Source organism: Cnephaeus nilssonii, assembly GCF_951640355.1.
Source record: "Cnephaeus nilssonii genome assembly, chromosome: 5".
Lineage (NCBI taxonomy): Eukaryota > Metazoa > Chordata > Mammalia > Chiroptera > Vespertilionidae > Cnephaeus > Cnephaeus nilssonii.
Window position 1 is genome coordinate 25,054,416 of NC_137076.1, and position 26,804 is coordinate 25,081,219.

The following is a 26,804-nucleotide window of genomic DNA, read 5'->3' on the forward strand; positions in this document are numbered from 1 at the left end:
GGTGGAGAGGCTAGGATGGGCGGTGGCCGGGCTCGGAGGAGAGCGGCGGCATCCATGGGAAATGAGCTGGTGGTCCCAGTCCGGCTGCAGTGGATGGCGACCCACACAGCAGCGAGAGGCACACACACACACGCACACGCACGCTCCGTGGGATCAGGGCCCTTGCTGGCCGTCTCAGCCGAGAAGCCGAGGATTGAATGGGCATGGAGACTGAACTACCCCTCTCACCTTTAGAGGTGGCTCCTCCAAGTCGGGGTTGACGCCCGCTGGCGGAGGGGCAGTGTGGGCGAAGCTGGCACTGCCGCTGCCCGTGCTGCAGTGTCTGCTCTGTGGATAAATAGAGGACTTCAGTCTCCAGGGCTGTCAATCCAGCGTCTTTCACCAGCAGTTTAGAAAAAAAAAACCACTTCAAAGAAAAAGCAAGTACTCATCCTCTTTCCTTTCAGCCCACACTCCCTTTACTCCAAAGGGATGCAAAAAAAGAAAAAAGAAAAAAAAAGTGCAAAAAAGGTAAAAAAACAAAAATGAAAGCCGCTCATGCATTCACCACTCACGCTGGGGAGGGGGTTGGGGCCGGTGCTGCCCTCACCTCGTCCTGCTCCTCGTGCTCCAGGATGGCCTGCAGGAAGGCACGCCTCTCATGGCTGGAGGACTTCTGGTCAAACATGCCAGCCTGGATCACCTTCTGATCGACGTTGAGCTTGTACTTGGCCGCAGCCAGAATCTTCTCCTCCACACTATTGACTGTGCAGAGGCGGAGCACGCGCACCTCGTTTTGCTGCCCAATGCGGTGGGCTCGGTCCTGCGCTTGCAGGTCCTGGGGAAGAAACACCGGTCAGTCCCGAGCAAGCACTTTAGAGTTTTAAGGGGAGGTCGACCTTGCGAAGCCATTGGGAGAGGTGGGGCCTTTTGATTATTTTGTGCCTGCCTCTTGCCTGGCCATTCTGCTGGTCCCAACCAGTTCAGGTACAGGATGTGGAGCCTGTGCCAGGAAGATTTCATCCTGAGTTCCTACAGAAGTGTCACTTTCTATCTTAGTGATACTTGAGAAACACTCAAGAAGATAGCACAGTTTGGGAGGACAAGCCCTGGGTGGTTATATCCCAAGCAGGTCCTATCACAAATGCAGGGGTCCCCTTGCCTACCCAAGGAGGGCCCTATGCTCAGTGTGACTGTATCACGGTACCATTTACAGGATGGAGGCAAAGCTGGACAGCATGTTGGCGATGCCTACTTTGGTTGTGGACCCTAGTACTTCCTTACTGTGCAACCAGACCCGAACTCAACCTCTCTGAACCCCAGGTCTCACTCTGTTCACACGAGCCACTCTCCTGGCTATTGTGTGCATGAGAGGAGCGAATGGGCATCGAGTGCTCAGTCCAGTGCCTGGTGTGGAACAAGCTCTGATAAAGTGGTAGCCATGACTGCCAACCCAATTTGGATCATCATCCCCAGCACAGAACCAGGAAAAATCCCACGAAATATTGTGTCCGGGGGCTGGTGCTGTTTGGGGCTGAGCTTGAAATTAGTACCTAATGGGGGACACAGAGGCCACACCTGCTTGGAGACAGGAGTGTCCTCTCTCCACTACTGGGCCCCCTGGCTGGCCAGCATGCTTCCTGGCAGGGCCGACACTCAATGGCAGCTCCCAGGCCCTGCAGTGAGCTTAGTGGCCTCTGATACTGCCCAGTGTGACAGAGGGAGGAGAAGGCTCCATAGGAGCTTCTCCCTGCCACCTGCTTGCTGACAGGAGAGGCACACCCCAACCACCTCTTGGGAAACTGGCCAGTTGTCAAAGTCCAGGCAGGAACTACCCCCCAAGATGACAGTAGAAAGGGATGCTAGCAAACACCCAGGGTATTCATCCATCAGATGGGCTATCATTTACACACTGATAATGGGTGCCACCAGGCTGTGGTAAGGGTATACTCACAACCCATCAGTGGGAAAGAAACCTGGGAGCCTTCTGGAGGCCACTTGGGCAGAAACAACCATATCGTGAAGGGGACACACCCATGAACCAAGCAATCCCACCTCTCAAGGTTGACCTGGCTGGTGCTCTGAGAGAGCAATAACAGGGCTCGCTGAGGGGGCTAGTGTCATGCCAAACACCAGAGCCCAGATGTCTGATAACTGGACTTTGAGTTAAAAGTCTCAGGGCCACTGTAAGCTGGGACGGCCAGCAGCTGACTAATGCTCACACAGAGGTGAAACACCCCAGCAGCTGAAGGGAAGGGACACATCCTGGAAAATGCTGTATTTTTGTGAAAAACAGAACACACCGATTAAATGCTGGCATACACTCAGAGAAGAACAGGATTGGTGGAGAAGGGGAAAAGTGGACTCTATATTACTTTGAGTTATTGATATTTACCATTTTTAAAAAGTTAAGAAAAAATTAAATATTTTAAAACTACTGTATCTATAAAATCACATCCTTGCACCTACTGGCATGTGCCCCCATGGAGTGTATTCAGGTAAGAAACAGAGCAGCAGTACAAAAAGTGCATAAAAGATGACCTGAGTTTTGTTTACAAAAGCACACGGCCTAGGACTTCCATCACTAAAACAGCGATGATTACTGCCAGCTGATAAGAGTGGGGCCTTTTCCATTTTCTGTCCACATTTGTGTTAATACCAGGATTCTTTTTTTTATTTATTTCAGAGAAGAAGGGAGAGGGACAGAGAGTTAGGAACATCAATGATGAGAGAGAATCATTGATTGGCTGCCTCCTGCATGCCCACCACTGGGGATCGAGCCCACAATCCAGGCATGTCCCCTTGACCGGAATCGAACCTGGGACCCTTCAGTCCGCAGGCTGACACTCTATCCACTGAGCCAGACCAGCTAGGGCCAGGCTTCTTTTTATATATGTAACAATGGAATATATTTTTGTCATATCAGAACAAAAAGCTATTTTGGTTTGAGAAACAGAGGGGAATGAATACAATGTGGGCTTCCCTCCAAAAGCCTCAGGCACTGCAGGTGCTGCTCCCAGGCCTGGGAGATTGCAAGGAGGCTAGTGGCATTCATGAGGCTCAGCAGGGTCTCTCTGCGCCTCAAGCCTCTCCACCCAGGGCGCCAGGGGCTTTTACCTGGTGGGGGTTCCAGTCACTGTCAAAAATGATCACAGTGTCAGCCGACTGGAGGTTCAGGCCGAGCCCCCCGGCCCGGGTGCTGAGCAGGAAGATGAAATACTCGGAGCCGGGCTCGTTGAAGGTTTTCAGCAGCATGCCCCGATCCTCCGCTTTTGTGGTTCCTGCCAGGAATGAGGCCAACAGGATTAGTGGGGTGACTGAGGGGGAGATAGGCGGTGGCAAGGAGAGACACAGAGGAACATGTGCTTTGGAGAACAGAGACTGCACCCACATGTGACACCACTAAAAGCCACTCTCCCCATCCCCGAAGGTAAGAATGAGCCACATGAAGATGGCTGCGCCTCCTCCATATAAAACAGGGATGCTGCAAGAACTAGACCAGGTGGGGGCTAAAGCCCAGCAAACACCCAGGCAACAAGGGCTCCCCGTCAGTGCTGTTGTTACCACCAGTCCCTGCCCACCAGCTAATTTCGATAACACCATACCCTCAAAACAAGCAACTGACCAGAGGCCAAGAGTCTGCCCTCAAACCTACTGCAATGAGATTTCTTGGTTCAGAGAGAATTGCCTACATGCAAGCACACAGGTGTCTTATTTCAGCGGCTCATTTCCCTTTGGGCAGGACAGGCTTTTAAGAGTTACAGGGACTCTCAGGTGTTGGCCCAGGACAAGATCCTCAGCATCATGAGTACCAGAGAGGCGTGTAAGTACTCACATTGCTGTTGCTGCCAGCTCAGAGCAGAGGTGCCTTGGCAAATTCAGGAGTCATTTTTGGTGATGAAACAAAAATTAAACACTTCCTGCCACTCACCTACAGGTCCCAATGAACAGTGCGAAGGCCTGCTGCCCTCTAGAGCCTGGCCTTCAGATGTGCCCACACATGCAACAGATCTGAGGAGGGGCTGAGCCTCAAGTGGGGCAGGGGCAGGCCCAGGAGGGGCCACCTCCCCAGGTGCCTGACCTGCACCCTTGCTCTTACCACTCTGATGGTGGAAGGTTCTATTTTTATACAATGTGTCACTGAGCCCCCTTCCTCCATACTTTACTAGAGTTTCTATCTGTTTGGCAGTGTCCATGAGAAGTAATAGGGATGAATCATTCTTAACCCACAAAATCCTCATCCTTATGGAAATAACTCTCGTCATGGAAGAAAGGCGGGAAAAGGGGGAGGTGGACGGGCACTGGGGTGGGTGAAAACATGCTTTCCAAATACTGTACAGCCTGTCCTCTGGAGGGTTGGGATGGTGACAATAAAAAGAATGGGCCCTCCCTAAGGATGGAGCAGCTGGAAAGGCCAAGGCACAGAGAGAAGAGGAAGGTGAGACCCATGATCAGATTTGTGTTTTTAAAGGTTGCCCTGGACAAAATTCCAAGAACGGGCTGAGGAAGGCAAGATTCAGGGCAGGTTCTGGGACCGATAATCAGCCCAGCAACCACCAGTCCGTGGTCTGTGAAACCACAAGATGCAGAGTGAAAGACAACACAGGAACACAGAGGTCTGGGGCATCAGGCCATGGAGATGGACTTGGCAATAGGCTTAGATAAAGATTCTGGGTTGTGCGGGGAACGAAGAAGCTGTCTTAACCATGTTCACCCCAATGGCACTCAAGTTCATTTTCCTCATGAACACCGTTCATTCTCGCCATCTGACAGAGGATGGGGACTCCCTCTAGGGCCTCCCTGGCCAGTTGACATGTCACATCACAGGTCCTGCATGTTGTCAGCATCTCACTCAGCCCACTCCTGCCCCAGGCTCCCGTGTGGTGGGGTAAAGGCAGGAACGCAGGCCTCCCTATGAGAGTGCAGGGTCACAGCCAAGCAGTTCCCAGGGTCTTGCTACTCTTACCCCTGCAGCATCCAGTTCCCTCCTCTCTTTCCCACTCAGTGCTCAAGGTTTCAGCAGGAACAAGCCTGGTTCCAGCTTCAGGCCTGATCAGTGACAGTGGCACAGACACCTGGGCAGTGGAGATGGGCATGTGGCTCACAGCAGCCTAATGAGGGCCAGCCCCTGGAACTCTGTTGGGGACACTGCACAGGCAGAAGGGCACCTGCAGAGGATGCCAAGGAGAAAGGCACCAAGAGCCCAGGAAAGCCCCTCCAGCATCACCTGAACTCTGGCTCAGCTGTGCTCACAGCAGGAGAACACAGCCCTCCCTGCAGCCCTGAGAGCCTGTGTGACTGAGCGTGCTGCTGCACTCACTCCTGCTGGGACACCTAGAGGCTCGGACCTCATCCTGCCTTGCAAGGGAGGGCACACTGGCCAGAAGCTCTGCTAGCAGTGGATAATGAGATCCCTTAACAAATGTCTCTCTCGGTCAGACTCACCATCGAGCCTGAGGTATTTAAAGCCGCGATACGCAAAATAATCTTCCATGATCGTCATGAGGGAGGTCATCTGACAGAAGAGTAGCACTTTATGGTTGGTGGCACGAAGTTTGGGCAAAATTCTATCGAGGAGCTCGAATTTCCCTGAGGCTCGGTACAGGTCCAGCCTGGTGAACGGAGGGAGGAGGGAAGAATACACACAATGTTAACAACAGCACATAGTAGGTGGGCAAAGAAGGAGGCACAGTCCCGTCTCCAGGCTGAACAGAACCAACCTACATGGGCTGGTCATCAGGGGTAAGAGCACACACGTGACTTCCCATGCAGATCCCCTACCCCCAAGAAGATTCAGCAAAGCCATTTTAACCCAAATAAAATACACTCAGGCCATTCTTGGCCAAGAGTGACCATGTAATCATCATCCAACTTGGATACTTGTGAGAAGAGACGCTATTAGTAACTATGCAACGTCTCCATTTTGCTAAAGAACCAGAAGCCATAGCTTACGCTGTAGAGTGCCCACACTGAGCCACACACAGGGCTAATGGTCACTGCAGTTCCTCTCAGTCACTGCAGTCTAGTTCCGGTTTACAGATGTGGAAACTGAAGCTGGGGACAGCGTAACACGGTTGCTGCAGTGCCTGAGCCAGGACTCAAACCCACATCTGTGGGACCTCATTAAGCAATTGGGAATAAAAAAAAGACACCTTAGAAGAACGTTTTACTTTCTGATGTAGTGCCTCTACTCTTGGAAGTGGCTTAGTATCCCAGAGAAATGATGGTGTTAGCAAGGCTGCTGGCAATGGTGAAATCTAGATGCAGCTTCCACGTCAAACACCATGGGCTTAATGAAGCCTGAGTTGCGCTTTATAAACAATGCCAGGGAAAGCACACCCATGGCAAGGTGGGCAGCACACCATATGGAGCATCTCCCTGTTGGCAGACAGAGTTAAGGCTCAGAGCGGTGAAGCAAGTTGGTAACGTTCACAGAGCCTTGAGGGAGGTGGCAGAGTGGGGCCTAGAAACCAGGTCAACCTTAGGAATTCTGCCTCTTGGGATTAATGGTGGGCAACTCTCATGTGGAGGATTTCTATTTTCTTCGTTGAATTTGTCTACATTTTCTAAACTTTTTGTCATGAACTTAATGCCTTTGAAACCAAACCAATGTAACACTAGCAACAGGACCAACAAAATATGTGAGAAACACCATCACATGGCCCGCCTGCCCACCCCATACAGCAGGGAAGCTTCTCACCCTTGGACGATGCCACCGGTAAATCCCAGGTGCTCGGAAAAGGACTCCTGCAATGGAATGAGAGACAATTCCATGGGGGTTTAGGAGACAGGCAGAAAAGTGCCCAGCACCATGCCTCTGACCCCTCACACCAGTGCTCAGTGCCTGCCCACAGTGGTTCTGAAGCCACAGATGTCAACTGCAGCTGTTCTATCCCACCCATGTGTGTCCCTTTCCCCGTGTTTTTCCAATGAAGGAAAGGAAATCATGATATAACCCTCAACCACCAAAATGAGCACAAAAGGCAAGTGTGCACCGGAGACCATCCTGGGATTGCGGAAACAGAATCCTAGGGGCACCAGGGGTATTCCAACAACCCTGAAACATTATGCCAAAACATGAACATATATGTGTGTGCTTTTCAGAAGCAAGAATCCAAATTCTTAAAGGGCACCGTGGCCCAAGATGTTATGACCCGGAGACTTCCTGAAGAGGAAAGCTGCTCTGAGTCGATGCAATGACCCAGGATGGCCCCACATGTCACTGAGTGGGAAATGCTAGTGCATCAATGAACAGAGGCAGTGTGACCCCACACGGTGAAAAATGACCCAGAGAGGAGTTTTCTAATAATTTGTGGTTATCATAGGGTGGGCTTTCAAGGACTTTCTATCACAGTTTTCTTTCCCATAAGCACTTGCAAATAGCAAACCAACAGAGAAAAATGTATAGGCATTGTCTATTTAAAATATTATAAACTTTTTTTTTTTTTAAGTTATCAGGGATAAGCAATCTAGCCCTGCCTATGGGTGCTCAGGGCAGCACCGGGGCCGGGAAACGGGGGTGGGGGGTGGGGGGGCCTCACCTCGATGTGCTGGAACATGTACGGGTGGTTGCAGATCTTCCTCAGCTGCATGATGGTGTTCATCAGGGTCTTGGTGCCGCCTTTGCCCTGCAGAGGAAGAAAAGAGTCCCACATCGGGTCTTGTCCCAGGGTGGGGTGGGATGGGTGGTGGAAAGAGGATTGTGGAAGGAGAAGCTTTAGGGGCAGGTATGGCTTATGGCAGAGAAATGAGGAGTGAAGAACTGGATCCTGTGGAAGTTCAGAGGCTTGAAACCAGCTCTGAGGGGAGCAGAGACTACCTGCGCACTGGGGATGAAGGGAAGTAAGAGTGACAGAGCTAAGGCTGAATCACTAACACTTTTTGAAGCCAGCTTCATTGTGGGCATTGTGGCAAGTCTCTGGGGGCTGCAGCCAGATGGGTCATGACCTAGGAAGATTGCTGGCTACAGCGTGAAGGGTTCAGGAGTAAGTGGATGCCGTGGGACAGAAGTAAACCAGTAAACATGCTGCTGCCACAGCTCAGGTAAAAAAGGGCCCTAACAAAACATCTCGAGGAGGAAATGGGGAGGTAGGACTAAGCTTGAGGTACTGGGTGTGGAATCAAGAGACCTGGGATGATAATTTCAGTTCAGGTGAAGGATGGGGTAGCGGGGCACTGGGACCTCAGAGAAATCCCAGAAGTCAGCAGCCAGCCCAGCCCCACTCCTCTCCACTGTAACACCACACCCTGCCCAATGTCACTTGCTAAAAAGGTGAAAGGGCTAAGTGTTCATGGCTGTTGGGGCAGCTTTTTCCCAGCTGGGAAGGTGGGGCTCACTAAAACATTCTAATTCTGCGAGAATCAGTGCTGGGCCCAGTGCTGCCACTGTCACACCCATGGTGGCTAACATTTCCTAAACAAAAAGGACACCAGACAACATCTGACTTGGGAGGCTCTTGGGGCCCTAAGTGTGCCCCAGAATTGGTCCATGAGCCTCTGCTCCTGCAGCCTTACTGACTGACCCGTTCACACCAGCCACGACTTAAACAATAGCTCTGCAATGCTCTCGGGATCACCACTTCATGGGGCCTAGACCACAACAATAAGCTCCAAGAAGGTGGAAGACCTGCAGGTTACAGTGTGCTCAACCACACACACCTGGCTGCCCCGAACCCACCCGCCTTGGACACTTAGGTGGGGAAGCGGAGCTTGGACAAACCTTCTTGTCCTTCTCAGAGCCATCAGTCAGCAACACCCCCTTGGCCTGCATGTGCCGGTACAACACACGTTGCAGAGCAGACATGTCGCACTTGATGACGTACTCCACCTGTGAGGGACACACAGCGCCATCAGTGGGGGTCCAGGGGTCCTGAGCCTAATCCCCCACCTGAGCGTATCTATCTCCTGGGCCCTGGGATGTGTGCTCTAATCAAGGCACACAGGGGTGATGGTGAAAGGGCCCCAACAGCTGGGGACATGAGGGAAGTGATGCACCAGGACAGAGAAACATGGAGGGGGAGTCCTGGACTGCTCTTGCCCCTACGGCATCTGCTTCTCTCCCTTTCTTTCCCACTCTCAGTGCTCAAGGTTCCAGCAAGAAAAAGACTGATTCCAGCTTCAGGCCCGGTCAGTGATAGCTCCACAGACACCTGGGCAGTGGAGAGATGGGCATGTGGCTCACAGCAGCCTAGTAAGAGCCAGCCCTTGGAACTCTGGGGAAAAAGATGGGCTGCCTCTCTGTTGGGGACACATGTGGCCACCTTCCAAAGGCCTCTCCAAGTATGACTAGAGGGGTAACTGTGGCCAGGAACCCCCAGCCTTGCCGGGGGAAAGGGAGCCCTAGGGAACCACTGTGGTACTGGTTCCCTGAGCAAGAATTCAGAGCCATTTCAAGATTGGGAAGCAGCCCTGAGAGCCCATGGTCTCTAAGCTGAGCTTGTGACATAGTTGGGCAGGACCTGCCCAAGCATCTGACCTACTGACAACAGGTGGGATTCTGTACTCTAACCTACCACCCCCGCCTTCCACGTTAGTGATCTAGAGGGGGTGAACTGCCGTCCCTGGGATGGATTTACTTCGGAATGACAGGGCAAGGCCAGGACCATGAGACCATAGGCAGGGACGACAGGAAAGCCGCCTGGCCAGGCCCACCCTAGGGAAGCCCTGCACTGTGGTTTCTTCTACTTAAAATCCTCATGGTACCTTTTCAGGCAACTGAGCTTCAACCTCCTTCTTGAGCCGCCGGAGCAGGAAGGGCCGTAGCACTTTGTGGAGGCGACGAATGATGAGGATGGTCTCCTCCTCGTTTAAGTCCACCTGGCATGCCATGAGAAATGTCAACTAAGCGTTACTTCCAAAGTGGGGGCATCTGTAGTCACCCTGTGCCCTGCCCTGCCTTTTCAGACTGCCTTCTGTTTTAGGGGGTTTGGCAAGAAACCCTTTTCTTTTGGAAAACAGGAAGGATCTGAGCCCTTCCCTAGAAATGCCAGGAGGTGGAACCAAGGACCCCAGGGCACCACATTCCACAGGTCGTATAAAGAGCAACACAGCAGCATACAGTGCTGCTTCCCCGCCAGCACATCTAAATGAAAGCTAAATGGCACGATGGGGGCCACATTCATAGAGTATTTGGTGTAAACCAGATGATTCTCATGGAGGGCTCTACCACTGGGAGCCCCATATCCACTCTCATTTCAGCTGGGATGGGATGGAGGGAAAGAAATACTGCTCTCCCAGGGTGACTGCTACTCTGGTAAAAAGTTAATTTTTAAAATTTTTTTAAAAGTGAAGAATAAGCCCTGGCAGGTATGACTGGGTTGGAGCATCATCCTGTACACCAAAGGGTGGCAGGTTCAATTCCTGGTCAGGGCACATGCCCAGGTTGTAGGTTTGATCCCGTTGATCGATTTATGTGTGTGTATATGTATGTGCGTATGTGTGTGCGTGCGTGTGTGTCACATATGCGTGTCTGTCTCTCTTTCCATTCCTTTCTCTAAAATAAATTAAAACAACAAATGACATACTTTACCAAAAAAAAAAAAGTTATAAATAAAGTAACACCTGAACTTTCCTTCTGTGGGCCTCCTAAAAAAATCTCTTGGCAAAGCTTTTACTCAACTTGAAAATAAATGAAACTAGAGCATCTGCTTCTCAGTTATTGAATAGGGGTCCTGTGACTCTTGGAAAGGTCTATTTCTCCTTCAGAATGGCTTCAGCCTAAGCTGGTGTCAAGGAGGGGGTACCTCCCAGATGATGCTGGCAGAGGCCCCTCTGCACACATGGTGTGGTGGCCCCAGCTGTCCTGCACCTGTCTAAGGAAAACCTCATAATCGGGACTAGAGGGCAGTGACGCTCATTACCCGCTGCAGTTGTACCTACTTCCTCAGTTGTCAGGCTCTGGAGGCTTAACTGCCTTCAACAGAAATGCAGCTGGCCCACAAACACAGTTTAAACCCCAATAGCATAGCAGCTCATTCTGAAGTCTGCTTAAGGAGTTCATCAAGTGATGAGGACCTAGCCCCTTTCAGCCCACATGCCACAGTCTGGTTTTCAGTCTGCCAATGCCACCCATGGCCATTTAGGCCTTGAGATCCACAGGCCACAGAGCGCTTTAAAAATGTAATACACAGCCCTAGCTGGTTTGGCTCAGTTGATAGAACACTGGCCTGTGGACTGAAGGGTCCCAGGTTCGATTCTGGTCGGGGGCACATGCCTGGGTTGCGGGCTGGTCCCCCGCAGTGGTGTGTGTGTGTGTGTGTGTGTGTGTGTGTGTGTGCAGGAGGCAGCCGATCAATGATTCTCTCTCATCATTGATGATTCTATCTCTCTCTTCCTCTCTGAAATCAATAAAATTTTTTTAAAAATGAAATACACAGAATATGACATTACTCCTGTGACTAAAAACTTTTGGGCTTCTCACTGCCCTTAGGGTAAAACCTAAAATCCTTAAAGGGACTAACAGGCCCCTCGGGCCCTCCAGTTGCCCCTTCACACCCTTGCTCTGGCCCCACAACTCCCTCAAGGCCATATTCCTCACTGTGCCCTCTCTGTGTCTGGGGCACAGGGTCAAAGGAGCCCCAAGTATCTCCCCAGAGTTAACCTCCTCAATCACTGCTCTTCTCTAGGACCCTGACACCTACCACAGTCCCAGCCCGTTGTGATGGGCACTCAATGCACACCCAGCTCCTCAGAGGATGGCCCACGACCACAGTTCCCTGCCCCATCTCACCACCACATGGCTGGCCGCACACACCCACCTTTTCTCCAGTCATGGCAAAGGGCGCATTGAACCACTGCTCAAAGGTGCTGCAGCTCTTGAAGATGGTGGGCAGCAGGAAATTGAGGAGTGCCCAGAGCTCAGGGAGCTTGTTCTGCAGCGGCGTGCCTGTCAGCAGAAGGCGGCGGGGAGCCACATAGTGCGTGTTGAGGACCTGCGTCAGCTTGCAGTGGTGGTTCTTCATGCGGTGGCCTTCATCCACGATCATGTACTTCCAGCGGATCTGCAGGCCCAAGAGCAGGCGTTTAGAGGAGAGGCTGGAGGGCTGCTCTCACAGCCATTAGGCAAGAGGGCTCCATGTAGAAGAGCTTGTTGAGGTGGAGAACGTGGGCATGACAATGTCCCCTGACGAGGAGCCAGCTCACCGAGAGAAAGACACACAACATGCCTCTATAAAGCATGCGGTAAGCACGGACAGACAAGGAGACATGCCCGTGAACTGTTGGATGAACAAAGCAAGTTGTAGAAAAGTAGTCTAGTTTCCCTCCCAAAATTACATATGCTAGTATGTAGCACAGAAAAATTGTCAAACAGCACCTCCCCTCACTGATCAGAGGAGTCCAATGGGGGGAGGGGTGCATCTACAGGGGACACGGTGAGGTAATGAGTACATTTTCCAATGTGCCTTTAAAGGTAGAGAGAGAAGGCAGATTCTGAGTATGAGCCTGGGGGCTGGGGCTGTGCTCTAAAACCTGTCTGTGGCTACACATCTGATGGATAGGGGCTAGACATTGACTATATCAGTGTGTGGCCGTCCTGTACTTTAGCCTCTTGGGGACACAGTGAGTGAGGCCTGAGTGACGCAGAGTATGTCAGAGGCAGATCTGGCTGGCGTAAGGACACAACAGCCTTCTCCCACGAGGAAACCCCGTTGCAGAGTGTTTGCTAATTAAAGCTGCTGTCAGGTAAGCACAGATAACTTTGTACTGAGTCAGAGGGTGACCACACAATGTACATTTGCTCTCTAGGCCTCACTCTCCTCATCTGTAGGCTCAGAGATGTCTATTAAGCTATCATCATTCTGACCAAGTCCCTGAGGTGTGGTAACTTGTAAACATCTCCATCTTGGGTATGTCACCACTCTACCCTTTACTTCATCTACTGAATGGTTAGTGGTGAGACCAGATGCATCATCTTCAGCCTCGACCCCTCCTCAAACCAGGAAACAAGGGATGGTGTCTTTTTTATATCACTATGTTCTCAGTAATTCAGTATGGCCTAACTAGAGCCACCTTCACAACTACGTCAGCTAAGAAGCCTGTACAGCCCCCACTGAATTTGCCAGCCCAGCAGCCCAAGGCTGACGGGCCACACAGGGCCTCAGAGAGCATCATGGGCTGGTTTTGCATGGCTATGCTGGGGAAGGCACAGTCACCAGGGAGGGGGGGGCTAAGGTCGCTAGAGACAGGTAAAGACAAGGTTGGCTTCTCCATGGCCCTATCAGGACACTGCAGAAAGACAGGTGGGTCAGGAGGCATCTTGTGTGACCAGACTCTTTGGGCAAAAGCCCCAGGAGAAGCTAGTGCATGTGCTATGTAGGCGACCCCATATCTGGATCTAATCCCAGGCTAGCCTGGAACAGAGAAGCAAACCCAAGGTCACCTTGACAGGGACCTTGCATATACACAGCAGCTATCTTTATACACATGTGTAGGGGAATCAGTGAAAAATTACTTGCAAGGGGCTTTGAGAAGATGGTAAGTGTGACACACTCATAACAATCCTGGATCAGGCCGGATCACATGCTCCCTGATAGCACTGAGCGCCTAGGGCTGGTGTTTTACGAGGACACGCTACCTTCGCAAGGATGTGCTTGTCTTTAATGATGTACTCGTACGTCGTTAGCAAGACATTGAACTTGCCACTCCGGAGCTGGGGGACGAAAGCCCGTCTGGCTGCTGGAGAGCCCTGTGAAGAAGAGAAGACATGCACACATCAGCCTCCAGGGGAGGAGAATTAGGTGAGCTGCTGGCTCCTGTCCTCCAACCGCAATGTGCTGAGTGCCAAATGCAGGGAGCGGAGAAAGGCTTGTGGGTTCTCTGGGAGGCTTGCTGTCTGCACCACCATCTGCCTGAGTCCCAGTGGCAAATCAGCTCCCCCTCTCTTCCTGGGTCTCCCCTCAGGTTTCCAAGCTGAACACCAGGGCATCCTCCTTAAAACCTCCCACTCGAGCACTGGCCACCGAGATCATTTCCTGACAGAAGCTCCAGCTTATTTGCAATTAGCAAACCTGCCCAGTCCCGCTCCCAGGTCCAAACTCCTGAACCATATGACCAGAACCCCAGTGTTCTTCAGGTTCACATTCCACACAGATTGATTTCCACTGGGTCCCATAAGCTTTTGCCAGAAATACTTTTAACTCCTCAAATGTACCAAGTTTTCTCCACACATGCTGTCCCTTCTGCCAAGACCCCTCTCTCCAGCATGAGCAGAGAGCCTCACAGCACAGGGTGAAAAGCCTGGTCCCGGGAGCCCGGTGACCAGGCATAACCTGGCTCTGAAACTAAGTGGCTGCATGAAGCCCTGTCTACCTCAGTTTCCCCACCAGGAAAACAAGTACAAGTCCCCACTTCATAGGGTGAACTGATAAAAAATAAACATTACCCCCCCAAAAAAACAAGTGACCCCAAACCTGCATTAACACCATGATCCCAAGTGTATAACATAGGAAAATGCACACATACTCCTCATTATTAATGCAAGCTGACTTCCCTATTCACTTATCTGTATTCCTTACTCTCCTACCCTGCTCTCACCTATGTCCACTCCATAGGCTGTGACATACCTTGTAGGACACCTTCACCACGGAGGGAGCCCACTTGTCAAATTCGTAAGCCCAGTTTGACAGCGTTCTAACGGAAACAAGGAAGGAACAGTCAGGTTCTAGTTCAGGCAACAATAGCTCACTGTTCATACCCATGTCCACTGGGAAGTGAGGCCAGTGTGGTCGTGGCACTCAGAGCTGGCAGGGTAACTGATCGTCTCCAATGGGGGCAAGTGAGGGAAGGTGCCCTGGGAGGAAGGATCAGGGACACATAAGTGTGGCGACGGGTACAGGGACAGTGAGAAGCCTGGGTCAGCCTGGACTAGAGTTGGTCGGCAAGAGAAGGCTGAACCCAGAAGTTGGACCTTAGAGACCAGTTCTCTGTCATCACTATGGGTCACAACCATCTGTGAGAATAAGCTATATTCTATAAACCTGTTGCCAAGAAAAACGCACAGACTTATGGTGCTTCGTTTCAGGTTCAGAAACACGCTAGAGATCATGCTATGGAACCTGGGAGTATGGGAGACACCACCTGTATCTTTATGCCACTTCAAAATAAAAATGACAGCCTTAGCCAGTTTGGCTCAGTGGGTAGAGTGTTGGCCTGCAGACTGAAGGGTAGATTCCGGTCAAGGGCACATGCCTGGGTTGCAGGCTCAATCCCCAGTAGGGGGCGTGCAGGAGGCAGCCTATCAATGTTCCTCTCTCATTATTGATATTTCTATCTCTCTCTCCCTCCCTCTCCCTTCCTCTCTGAAATGAATAAAAATAAATAAATAAACTTGACAGGCTTCTAAATGAAATAAAAATGACAGCCACTGAGGGCTCCTGCCCAGTACGGCAAACAATGAAGATGGAACCTGGTTGGCATAGCTCAGTGATTGAGCGTCGACCTATGAACCAGGAGATCATGGTTCGATTCCTGGTCAGGGCATATGACCGGGTTGTGGGCTTGATCCCCAGTGTGGGGCATGTAGGAGGCAGCCAATCAATAATTCACTCTCATCACTGAGGTTTCTATCTCTCTCTCTCCCTTCCTCTCTGAAATCAATAAAAATATATTTTTTAAAACAAGAGGGAGGCAGGACAAGCAAATGCATGGTGGAAAGTTGCACATCCCAACCAGTGGCTGGGACAGCTGAATGCTCAAAGTCTAAAAACATTCTCTGGGGCACAGGTAGCTCTTCTGGCTCAGAGATGAAATTTGACAGACTGGACCCTTGTCTGAAGATCAACACATGGCAAAACTTCACTGAAGGGAAGGGGGGAATGAAGCCGACTTAAATAACCTTGGAGAAAGGTGTTTTAACTGGAAACTATAAGCCTAGAGATGAAAGGAAGTGGATCTGAACACAATACTCTAGGTGGTAAAGTTGGTTTGCATGGGCTAACTCTTCTGAAAGTACTGTATATGTATACTGGAAATGAACAAATAAATGAAGAGAAAACCCTAGAATGAACCATATGGTCCTCACTGAGAATTGGAGACCACAGTATGAATATGTTTAGCTTTAATAGAGATACCGATGACCAGACACTGTTATCTATGTTATGATATTAGGTATGTGCATGTGAGGCTTAGTACACATATACGTATTTCCTAGTGCTGCCCGCTGAGAGGGCCTAGAAGTGTGGACACCCCAGAAGCAAGAAGCCCTCCTACATCCAGGTCTTGGCTTCCAATTCCATTCTCTAATAAGATAAACCAGGCTGGTTCTAGGCCTGGGTAGAAAATGTACATGCTGAGCTTGGAGCACTTTTGGGTGCCAAAAAGGCCAAGTGCTCAAAACATCACAGTGATGGGGGCATGTCAAAGGGACAGAGTAGCCAACTGAAAGAGCTCCTCCCTATGGCCATAGCTGGAATAATTTGAGCAACAAAGTAAACTAGCACTGGAGTATAACCCAAAATATTAAAAAAAATATGCATGAGTCCATACTTGATAGAAATGATTAAATAAATTAACAATTGGGAAAGAAGAGAGAAATATTCTGTACAGACGAATTCCAAATAATTTATGTATCTGTTCCCCTCTCAAGGAGGTGGAGCTTAACTGCCCACCTCTTGTTTCTGGGACGAGCGGAGTGATCTTAAAGAATAAAGTATGGAAGGGAGAAAAAAGAGAAACTTCACAGCAGACACCTCACAAACACTACCTCAGCCAGGTGATCAAGGTCAACATCAACAGTGAAAAGTCATGTTGACAGTAACTACCTTATGATCTTCTGTCCCATGTAAGCTTGAGAAAAATCACCAGACAGATCCAGACTGAGGGAACCCTACAAAACACCTGAGCAGTTCTCCTTAAAACCATCAAGGTCATCAAGAATATGGAAAATCTGAGAAACAGTCAAAGACCAGGGAAGGCTAAGGAGAAGTGATGACTAAAGGTAATCTAGGATCCTGGAATTAGAAACCAGACATTGGGGGAGAACTAGTGAAATACAAATAAACGTCTGGGGTTTAGTGAATAGTAGCGTGACAGGCTGGTTCCTGAGTTGCGTCAAATGTAACACGGCCATGTAAGATGTTATCAGCACCAGGGAAAACTGGGGGAAGGTATCTGGGAGCTCTCTTTAGTATCTTCACATCTTTTTCATACGTCTAAAAGCATTCTGGCCCTAGCCGATTGGGCTCAGTGGATAGAGCGTCAGCCTGTGGACTGAAGGGTCCTGCGTTCGATTCTGGTCGGGGGCACATGCCTGGAGTGTGGGCTTGATCCCCAATAGGGGGTGTGAAGGAGGCTGCCAATCCATGATTCTCTCTCATCATTGATGTTTCTATCTCTCTCTCCCTCTCTCTTCCTCTCTGAAATCAATAAAAATGTTTTTAAATATAAATAAATAAATAAATAAATAAATAAATAAATAAATAAAAGCATTCTGAAGTAAACACCAACCACAATACAATGATGATGGGGACGTGTTAAAACCAACTGGAAGGGTCTTCCCCAGGCCAAATCAGGGACAATTTAAGGAACAAAATAAAAATGATAGTGTCCATTCTGGACTCCTATAATGATAGAGCCCACTGTGTTGGAAAGAGAAATCCACTATTTGGTACCTCGCACAGTAATAATCACTTCAGGTGAGACTCAACTGATAGATGCTAAAATTACTGGGAAAGTATGATGACAAATAGGATATCATATGGTTTCTAAGTACCTTCCCACATAATACTTATGAATTACAAAGGAACACTCTTAGGTTTACAACGGGAGGGGAAAACTGGCAGGCACCACATAACGAAGATCAAAGTTACCTTCCTCTTGTGCCTCCTGACATGAGGTCCCAAAAAGAGCAAGGCATCCCTCTTGGGGAATTCTTGCCAGAATTTCAGAAATAGGCACATCACACACAATCTGAGGAATAGCTTGACCAGGATTCAAGTGGCAAGATCATGAAGGATGAAGACGGAGTAGCAAACTGTCACAGATATGTGACAACAAAATGCAAAGTGGGATTCAGGACCAGAAAAAGGTTATATGGGGAAATAGACATTTGAATAAGGTCTCTAGATTCATTAATAGTATTAAGTCATTGTTTCCTTCATGGTGTTAACTGTCCTGGTGTAAGATTTGGAAGGTCAGATGTATAGGAATTCTTCACAATAATTTTGCAATTATTACAATTTTGAAATAATTTTAAAATGAGAAGGTAAAAATAAACAACCCAGGCTGCAGAATAGCACATTGAAGAAAGCTGTGTGAAGATGAAGTTACACCTCGGGGAAACAAACAGAGGGGACTTCAGCCACTGCGGGGCTGGGAGACATTGCACAGGCTAGTGCAGTGGGAAGCTGAGAAGCAAGTTGGGTCTGACCACAAGGGAGGAGGAGGCAAGGCCATCTGCTAGCCTGGGACATCCTCCCACACTGCAAAGAGTCATCTCTACAAAGACTGCCAAGGTAGCCTATTTTATACCACCACGTGGAAGGGAAGGCAAAAAGAAGAAATAAATTTCTCCAAGTTAAATTCTTGTGGGGTTCTGAGATAGCCACCCATGAGTGCGTGACCTTTGAAGGCCTGGCCTTCTTAAAGGAAGGAAGACATTAGCACTCAGCTTCCCATTCTTCCCTTCATCCACTGATCCGAGGATGACATGGTCCCCACTTAGTGCTGGACCGAAGTTAAGGAGGTTCCCCTCCATCCAGGGCTAGGCCACGTATACACATAGGCCTGGCAACATCAGAGCAGACAATACCCCAGGCCTGTAATTGGACTGGTGCCTGACATGTGACTGGAGCTGGGTCAATGAGAGGGGGCCCTGGGAGTTTTGCAAACATGCTGGGGGAGTTGAGACATTTTGTGACCCAGGCTGAGTTGAAAAGAGGTCTGCCCAGAGTGGCTGATGGAATCACGGACCCAGAGAGGTGTCTGCAAGGAGGAGGAGGCCAGTGGCGCATAGGGGTGGTGAGAACCTCCTCAGGATGCTGTCTGGGTACCCAGGTCCCATTACACCTGAGCATCTGTATCACCAGGGCTGGGATGGGACTGACAGGGCTCCAGGGTCACCAGTAGGGGGTGGAAACAGTGTTTGCTCAAATGGCTCCACTATAATCTTCTAACATGAGGATCCTCAGGTCCTGTGACTCACAACCCTTGTATGGAATTTGCTGGTTGTGGGCTTGAAGAGAACCTTAAGATCCAGTGAGAGCTGCCCCAATTCAGACAATGAATTAACACAGTCACCTGCCCCTTTCCTATCTTGCCCTTGAACCACAGGCAGGCTGTTATGGGCTGAGTTGTGTCACTCTAATATCCCTATGTTGAAATCCTCAACCCCAAAACCTCAGAATGTGACTGTATTTGGAGAAAGGGTTTCCAAAGAGGTAATGAAGTTAAAATAAGGTCATTAGGATGGGCCCTAACCCAATGATTGGTATCCTTATAAGTAGAGGAAATTAGGATATAGACAACACAGACGGAAGACTATGTGAGGACATAGGGAGAAGATGACCACCTACAAGGCTAAGAGAGAGGCCCCAGGAGAAACCAACTCTGCTAATGCTTTGTTCTCAGACTTTCGGCCTCCCGGAAAATAACACCTGTTGTTTAAGCCATAAGGCTGTGGTACTTTATTAGAAAAGACCCAGTAAACTCACACACCAATGTATGAATGAAGGCTGGGGTGTCACAGAAGCGGGGCAGTGGGGTTACTTGCACTGGACACTCCTGGACCTCCAGGGTTGGGTGCACTTACGAGAGAGGTACAATGATGAGAAAGGGCCCATTGATGCGCTTGTGCTCCATGAGGTACGTGATGAGTGCAATGGTCTGGATGGTCTTTCCCAGGCCCATCTCATCGGCCAGGATGCCATTCAGGTTGTTGTTGTATAGGGACACCAGCCACTCCAAGCCCTTGATCTGCAAGGAGAGAGGCAGCCAACACTGAAGCCCACACTTTAGAGATTCGAGCACAAACAGGAACAAGTTCAGCCCTAGCCACGAACTGCCCACATCCATCTTTATTTAGTGTTTTGCTCTCCATCACCCCACTCCTTTTTTCCTTAGCCTCATCCTCAGCAATCATTCCTATGAAATCATAGGGTTGCTGTGTTAATAATATATGTACAGTATACAAAACTTATTTTTCAGATGAAATTTGAACTAAAGTTACAAGGTCCGTCTGCCACTGCCTGCCACCAAGCCATGTGGTACACTGGGACAAACCTGCCCACAACCATGTGACACTCAATTTGGTAGATCATTAGGGTTTCAGGGGAACATGCTGATAAATCCACCATACGGCCAATGACCACCTAACTAGCATGTCAAGATTAACTGAGAGCTTTCCAAAGCTTGCAAGGTTTCTGCATATAGGAACCGTTAGAGAAGACCGTTTTCAAATGGAATATGTTATAAAGGAAAATCTGGAAAGGTTCCTAAACAGATTAAGGAAGTAACTTCTGGCCACTGGAAATGTCACTGGTCATTGGCTTTGCCTCTTTGGAACTCAATACTGGAATGGAGGCAGTGAGAGTTCTTTCAAGAAAAGTTGGAGTATAAGGGCCACAACCAAACAGAAAATCTTTGATTAAATGTAAACCAGCTACCTCTTGGGAGCTTATAAATGAGTTTGGGATTTGGGGCCATAGAAAAAGAAATGTCTACTATGGCAGCTGTAATCCTTGTCTGCCAGGAGGGGCCTGACAAAGAACTTTAGTGCCAGTGTCACGTCACCTCCACAGAAGGAAAGGCTAGGTCCCGGGCTGCCAGCTCCAGACATTTATGCCATCACTCCTCGCTGTCCTATACTGCACAGAGCATCAGGGAACATGGACTTGTGTCTAAACCTGGGTCCGGTTCTGGTTTGACCACTCCCAAGCTTTAAGTTTGAGAAATCACTGCACCTTTCTGTTCCTCAGTTGCACACACCCCTAATCCTGTAAAGTGTGGAGGATGATAGTGCCTATTTCAGAGTTGTTGGGGATTCAGAAGCTAACAGCGTAAAACACGCTGCTATCCTGCCCTGCACAGATCAAGCACACAGCAAATACTAATATATTGCACCGTTTCATTTCCTCCTGGTGGCTGACCCAACAGATCATGCTTCTACTTCACAGAAGGGGAAACTGAGGCTTAGCGAGAAAGAGTGAGGTACCCAGAGACAAGGAGTAGAATGTGAACTTGAGTCTACCCGTCTTCAGCAGCCTCCCACAAGCTGGGAACCTATGTGTCAAGACTGCTATGTAGGTACAGCCCCCTCCTGCCTCACCTGGTACTGTTTGAGGACGCCGTTGACCATAAGTGCTGACTGCTTATCCACTCTCTCGGTGACAGCATGAGCCACGGCATAATAGGACTGCAGGCCACGAGCAAGGGCCTGGGACACACCGTACTCATCATCAACATCTTGCTTGGCATTCCTGTAAGTGAACAGAATCACTGAGTAAGGACACACATTTCTATTTGTAACAATGTACTTCTGACACAAGACTCTGGAGCAGCCCTTTCTGTCTGAGGACCTGTTACTCAAGCCTAAGATAAGAAAAGTAACTGGAAAGTCTAAGGACAGGCAAGGCAGCAAATACTAATCCGGGGAAGAGTAAGAGGGGCGGGGGGAGGGAGACAGGCACTAAGACTGAACTCCCATTTGTGGTCTCACAGTGGCTTCCAGCTAGACAATAGTAAGCACCATCCAGGGAGAAGCTGGGAAGCTTACGTCCTGCCCGGACCCCCGTGAAGGAAGCTGGTGGAGTAGGAGTGTGTGTAGGGATGCCTTACTCAATGATGTGTCGAGCGTCCACCTCAGAGACGTCATCACTGTCTGGATCTGGAATCTTCTTCTTCTCCTCCACAGGCAGGGTGGGAGGCTGTGCTGGCTGCGGCTGCTCCTCCTCCTCCTCCTACCAAGAGAAAAGACTGCATCAGCTCAAGACACCCCACAGGGACAGGCACAGGGATTCCAGGGGAGAACACACTTTTGGAAGCAACCAAAGTTTTTACAACCCTCACACCTACTCCTTATCCTGGAATGTGTCACGCCTCCTCTTTGCATCTTCTTTTAATTGCTCAGCATATTATTTTTAGTTTTCCCAGCACAGAGTTCAGACACTTCTTTTTAAGGCTATCTGAGGGTACTTTATACTTTTGTTTACTAACAATAGATTCTTCATGTCCCCTGCCCCCATTATACAATGTATACTACACATTTATTCCTTGTCCAACCTATTCAAGCAGATTTTCACTGTAATCTCTTAGAGTTTCTCAATATAAAACATTTAATAGACAATTTTCAATATTTGTTGCTCTTGATTTATTTCTAGGTTTATCGATATGGCTAAAATGCCTAAAATATGTCAAATAATACTGGTGATAACAGGCATCCTAATTTAGTAAGAGGTTTTCAATAAACCTGTAAATTAAGTGTTGTGTTTCATGAAAGTGATTTTTCAGCATTTACTGAGATGATAAAAGGGTTTTGCATGACATATTAATAAAATACACGAATGTATGTATTTCCTGGTAGTAAACCATCCCTGTATTTCTATATAAGTGACACAAAGTCCCAGTAATTATTTTCATGTATAATGGAACTGCTATAAAACTAAAAAAACTAAAAATCCAATTAATCTGCTAAAAATTCCAAAATCTAGTGGGATTTCTTTCGGGGTATGCAAAATTATTTTATAGATCATTTGGAATATTAAACAGGTGATAACAGCACATTTTGGGCCAAAAAAAAAATCATAACTGGTACAGATTTACCCTAACTGATATCACCATATCTGAAATTAATATTGGGGTGAGACTTTTGGCTAAGTCTGAGTGAGGTTGTAGACAAATTCTCTCTTCTAAAAGAGACTTCAGCCCAGCCAGTGTGGCTCAGTGGTTGAGCATCAACCTATGAACCAGGAGGTCATGTTTCGATTCCCTGGGTCAGGATACATGCCCAGGTTTCAGACTCGATCCCCATTAGGGGGCGTGCAGGAGGCAGCCGATCAATGATTTTTCTCTCATCATTGATGTTTCTATCTTTCTCCATCTCCTTTCCTCTCTGAAATAATATGTGTGTGTGTGTATGTACACACACACACACACACACACACACACACACACACACACATCCTATCTAATAAAAGAGTGATATGCTAATTGACTGTCACTCCAACACACAAGATGGCCGCCCTCATGTGGTCAAAGATGGCAGCCCCCATGTGCACACAAGATGGCCACCACAAGATGGCCTGCAGGGGAAGGCAGTTGTGGGGGACCCAGGCCTGCAGGGGAGGGCAATTGGGGGAGACCAGGCCTGCAGGGGAGGGCAGTTGGGGGGGGACCAGGCCTGCAGGAGAGGTAAGTTGGGGGAGGAAAGTTGGGGGCGACCGGGCCTGCAGGGAAGGGCAGTTGGGGGGGACCCAGACCTGCAGGGGAGAGCAGTTGGGGGGGACCAGGCCTGTAAGGGAGGGCAGTTGGGGGCAATCAAGCCTGCAGGGGAGGGCAGTTAGGGGTGACCAGGCTGGCAGAGGAGGGAAGTTGGGGGCGACCGGGCCTGCAGGAAAGAGCAGTTGGGGGGGGGTTCCAGGCCTGCAAGGGAGGGCAGTTTGGGGGGACCAGGCCTGCAAGGGAGGGCAGTTTGGGGGGACCCAGGCCTGCAGGGGAGGGCAGTTGCGGGGGGGACCAGACCAGCAGGGGAGAGCAGTTAGGGGCGATGAGGCTGCCAGGGGAGGGCAATTAGGGGTGACCGGGTCGGAAGGGGAGGGCAGTTGGGGGGGGACCAGGCCTGCAGGGGAGGGCAGTTGGAGGGGGGGACCAGGCCGGCAGGGGAGGGCAGTTGGGGGGGACCAGGCTGGCAGGGGAGGGCAGTTAGGGGTGACTGGCTGACAGGAGAGGGCAGTTAATGGCAATCGAGTTGGCAGGGGAGCAGTTAGGCATCAATCAGGCTGGCAGGGGAGTGGTTAGGGGGTAATCAGGCTGGCAGGCAGAAGTGGTTAGGGGCAATCAGGAAGGCAGGCAGGCGAGCAGTTGGGAGCCAGCAGTCCTGGATTGTGAGGGGTCCCAGATTAGAGGGTGCAGGCTGGGCTGAGGGACACATACCCCCCATGTACGAATTTCGTGCACCAGGCCTCTAGTGTATATATATGTGTGTGTGTGTGTGTGTGTGTGTGTGTGTGTGTGTATTTTTAAATATGATGTGTGTGTGTGTGTATTTTTAAATATGATAATAAGGAACTATTATAAGTAACCCTTTACCTACAAATAACTAAGATGAAACTCCTAGAAAGATACAAACTATTAAAACTGACTCAAGAAGTAGACAAATCTAAATAAAATCTGATAGCTAATTGAATTAGTAACTAAAAATCTTCTCACAATGAAAAGGCCAGTCCCAGATGGCTTAACAGGAGAATTCTATCAAATATTTTAAGATTAATACATTTCTTCTCAAACTCTTCCAGAAAGTAGAGAAGAAGGGAACATTTTCTAAGCCCATCTAGAAGGCCAATGTTAACCTAATATCAAAGCCACACAAAGATATCACGAGAAAACTATACTAAAAAATCCTCAACAAAATATTAGCAACACTATGATATATAGAAAAGATTGCACATCAGGACAAAGTAGAACTTATTCCAGGAATGCAAGTTTGGTTTAATATCCAAAAATTAATTTATATAATAAAGCATACTAGTAAGGAACAGAGAAAAAAACCAATCAACTATAGACAGAATTATAAAAACTTTCAATAAACTAGGATTAAAAGATAATTTACTCAACCTGATAAAGAGCATGTACAAAAAACCTACAGCTAATACCAAAAAGCAGTGACAGACGAAATGCATTACCCCTAAAATCGGAAAAAGAGCTGCCCCCTGGTGGTCAGTGCACTCCCAAAGGGGGAGTGCTGCTCAACCAGAAGCCAGGCTCACGACTGGCAAGCGCAGTGGTGGTGGCGGGAGCCTCTCCGGCCTCCGCGGCAGTCAGATATCCCCCAAGGGCTCCCAGACTGTAAGAGGGTGCAGGGCAGGCTGAGGGACCCCCTCGAGTGCATGAATTTTGTGCACTGGACCTCTAATCTACAATAACAACAAAACTATCAGAAATAACAATATGAGTTTAGCAAGTTCATAGGCAACCAGATCAATATTTTAAAACGTTACTTGAAAGCCTTTTAAGATCCTCTCAACCCAGCTGAAGGGGGAGTGAAGATCACCCTGCTGGATGCTAACTGTGTGAAAGGAACACTGCCTACAGAAACCGCATCCTAGCTTCCTCTGAGTTATCCTTCCCAAGGAGGAGATTCATAACAGAGAGAGGAGCAGGCTTTTAATCAGAGCTTTGTCAACCAGGGAAAATCTAGAAGTCACTTTAGCATGGAATAATTAAGTGATTTAAAGACTATGCATAAGCCGGCTGTGATGGCTCAGTGGATTGAGCATTATCTCATGGACCAAGAGGTCCCGGGTTCAATTCCCAGTCAGGGCACATGCCCGAGTTGTGGGCTCAATCCCCAGAAGGAGGCATGCAGGAGGCAGCCAATCAATAATCCTCTTTCATCATTGATGTTTCTATCTCTCTCCCCCTCTCCTTTCCTCTCTGAAATCAATAAAAATATATTTTAAAAAAATAATAAAGAATATGCATAAAAATGTAACCATGTATAGTATTGCCAATGAAGAGATTATAATAAGTAAACATGCACATGATTTAATGCTCACAACTTTATAGTGATTATTTTTTGTGTGTAGAAGGCTGTTGAGCATTTGAAAAGCGGCTAATATGACCAAGAATGTGAGTTTTAAATTCTACTTAATTTGATTAATTTAATTTAAAAATAAAAGTCATGTGTGGCTAGAGGCTACTGTACTGGACAGCACAGCTCTAAAGCACCAACTTTTCATCAGGACTGAGGCCTTGGCTACCCTCTGCCCATCTCTTGTCCCACATGATGCCCAAGCGGAGTGGGAGAGTCACAGCATGCAAGGGTGACTGACACACAAGGGAGACAGGTCACCACTACAGAGCACCAAGGGCCTTGACAGAAGGAAATGGACTCTTACCTCCTCCTCTTCTTCTGAGCCACTTTCTTCACTATCAGATCTTGGAGCTACTTCATACCTAGAAAAAATATTAGTGTTTTAATATAAATCTTCCCCAAACCAGCATAATTCATTTACCTTAGCAAACTGGCTTGTTTCCAAATCAAGCAAAATCACTGCCAGCTGCCAGCCAGCTGATTCAGGATCCTGGCTGCATCTGGAATTCAAGGCCCAACTCACCCCGGGTTCATCTCAAGCCAGGCCTCCAGCTGCCCTGCTTTAGGGGCATCCGTGCCTGTGAGGATCTTCCCACTCTCCACATGGATCACTTTCACAGGCAGGTCACTCATTTGGCTGGTCTCGTCCAGAGGCTGAAAAAGAGTCACATGTGTGACTTTAGGTTCTGTGGTGACCATGCCTCAGATGTTCACTAACCATGGCCAACTGGGAAGTGCCCTGACAAGTCTACAACCAAAAAATGGCACACAACCATGGCCAGTGGTTGTGAAAATGGGTTTCCTACAAATCAATAATTCAGGAAAAAGTATAATCCATTGATGCAGTTTCTTTGAGATAACTGATACATGTTTTTATTTCCAAAAAGGTAATAGAGTCATATAGTTTAAAATTCAAGAGTGTAGAGTGTGGATTCTCCCCATCCCCTACCCCTCAGCCTGGCAGTTTCTCTCTTCATAGATGCCCACCAGTGTCAGTTTTTCATGCATCCTTACAGATCAATTCCATGCATAAGAAACTAGAACTGGTTTCTCCCCATTTTTACACAAATGACTGTACTATTCA

The 26,804-nt window shown here is 48.8% G+C and overlaps 1 protein-coding gene across 7 annotated transcripts in view; it reads right to left on the reverse strand.

The window, feature by feature from the left end:
* The window catches only part of SMARCA4 (SWI/SNF related BAF chromatin remodeling complex subunit ATPase 4), an 89,262-nt gene that overhangs the window by 25,235 nt on the left and 37,223 nt on the right, over positions 1-26,804 (reverse strand). For 4 of the 7 annotated variants that reach the window (XM_079770484.1, XM_079770485.1, XM_079770483.1 and 1 more), the window contains exons 11-26: positions 26,244-26,374; positions 26,025-26,082; positions 21,748-21,869; positions 21,239-21,389; positions 19,724-19,887; positions 14,541-14,607; positions 13,553-13,663; positions 11,736-11,978; positions 9,682-9,795; positions 8,699-8,806; positions 7,521-7,607; positions 6,680-6,726; positions 5,425-5,591; positions 3,097-3,260; positions 590-817; positions 229-327 (exon numbers count right to left, since the gene is read on the reverse strand). In XM_079770484.1, coding sequence (XP_079626610.1) covers positions 229-327; positions 590-817; positions 3,097-3,260; positions 5,425-5,591; positions 6,680-6,726; positions 7,521-7,607; positions 8,699-8,806; positions 9,682-9,795; positions 11,736-11,978; positions 13,553-13,663; positions 14,541-14,607; positions 19,724-19,887; positions 21,239-21,389; positions 21,748-21,869; positions 26,025-26,082; positions 26,244-26,374 — 2,061 coding nt within the window. Of the gene's footprint in view, positions 1-74; positions 328-589; positions 818-3,096; positions 3,261-5,424; positions 5,592-6,679; positions 6,727-7,520; positions 7,608-8,698; positions 8,807-9,681; positions 9,796-11,735; positions 11,979-13,552; positions 13,664-14,540; positions 14,608-19,723; positions 19,888-21,238; positions 21,390-21,747; positions 21,870-26,024; positions 26,083-26,243; positions 26,375-26,804 lie in introns of those variants that run through there. The other 3 variants (XM_079770480.1, XM_079770479.1, XM_079770481.1) reach the window with 2 other exon arrangements.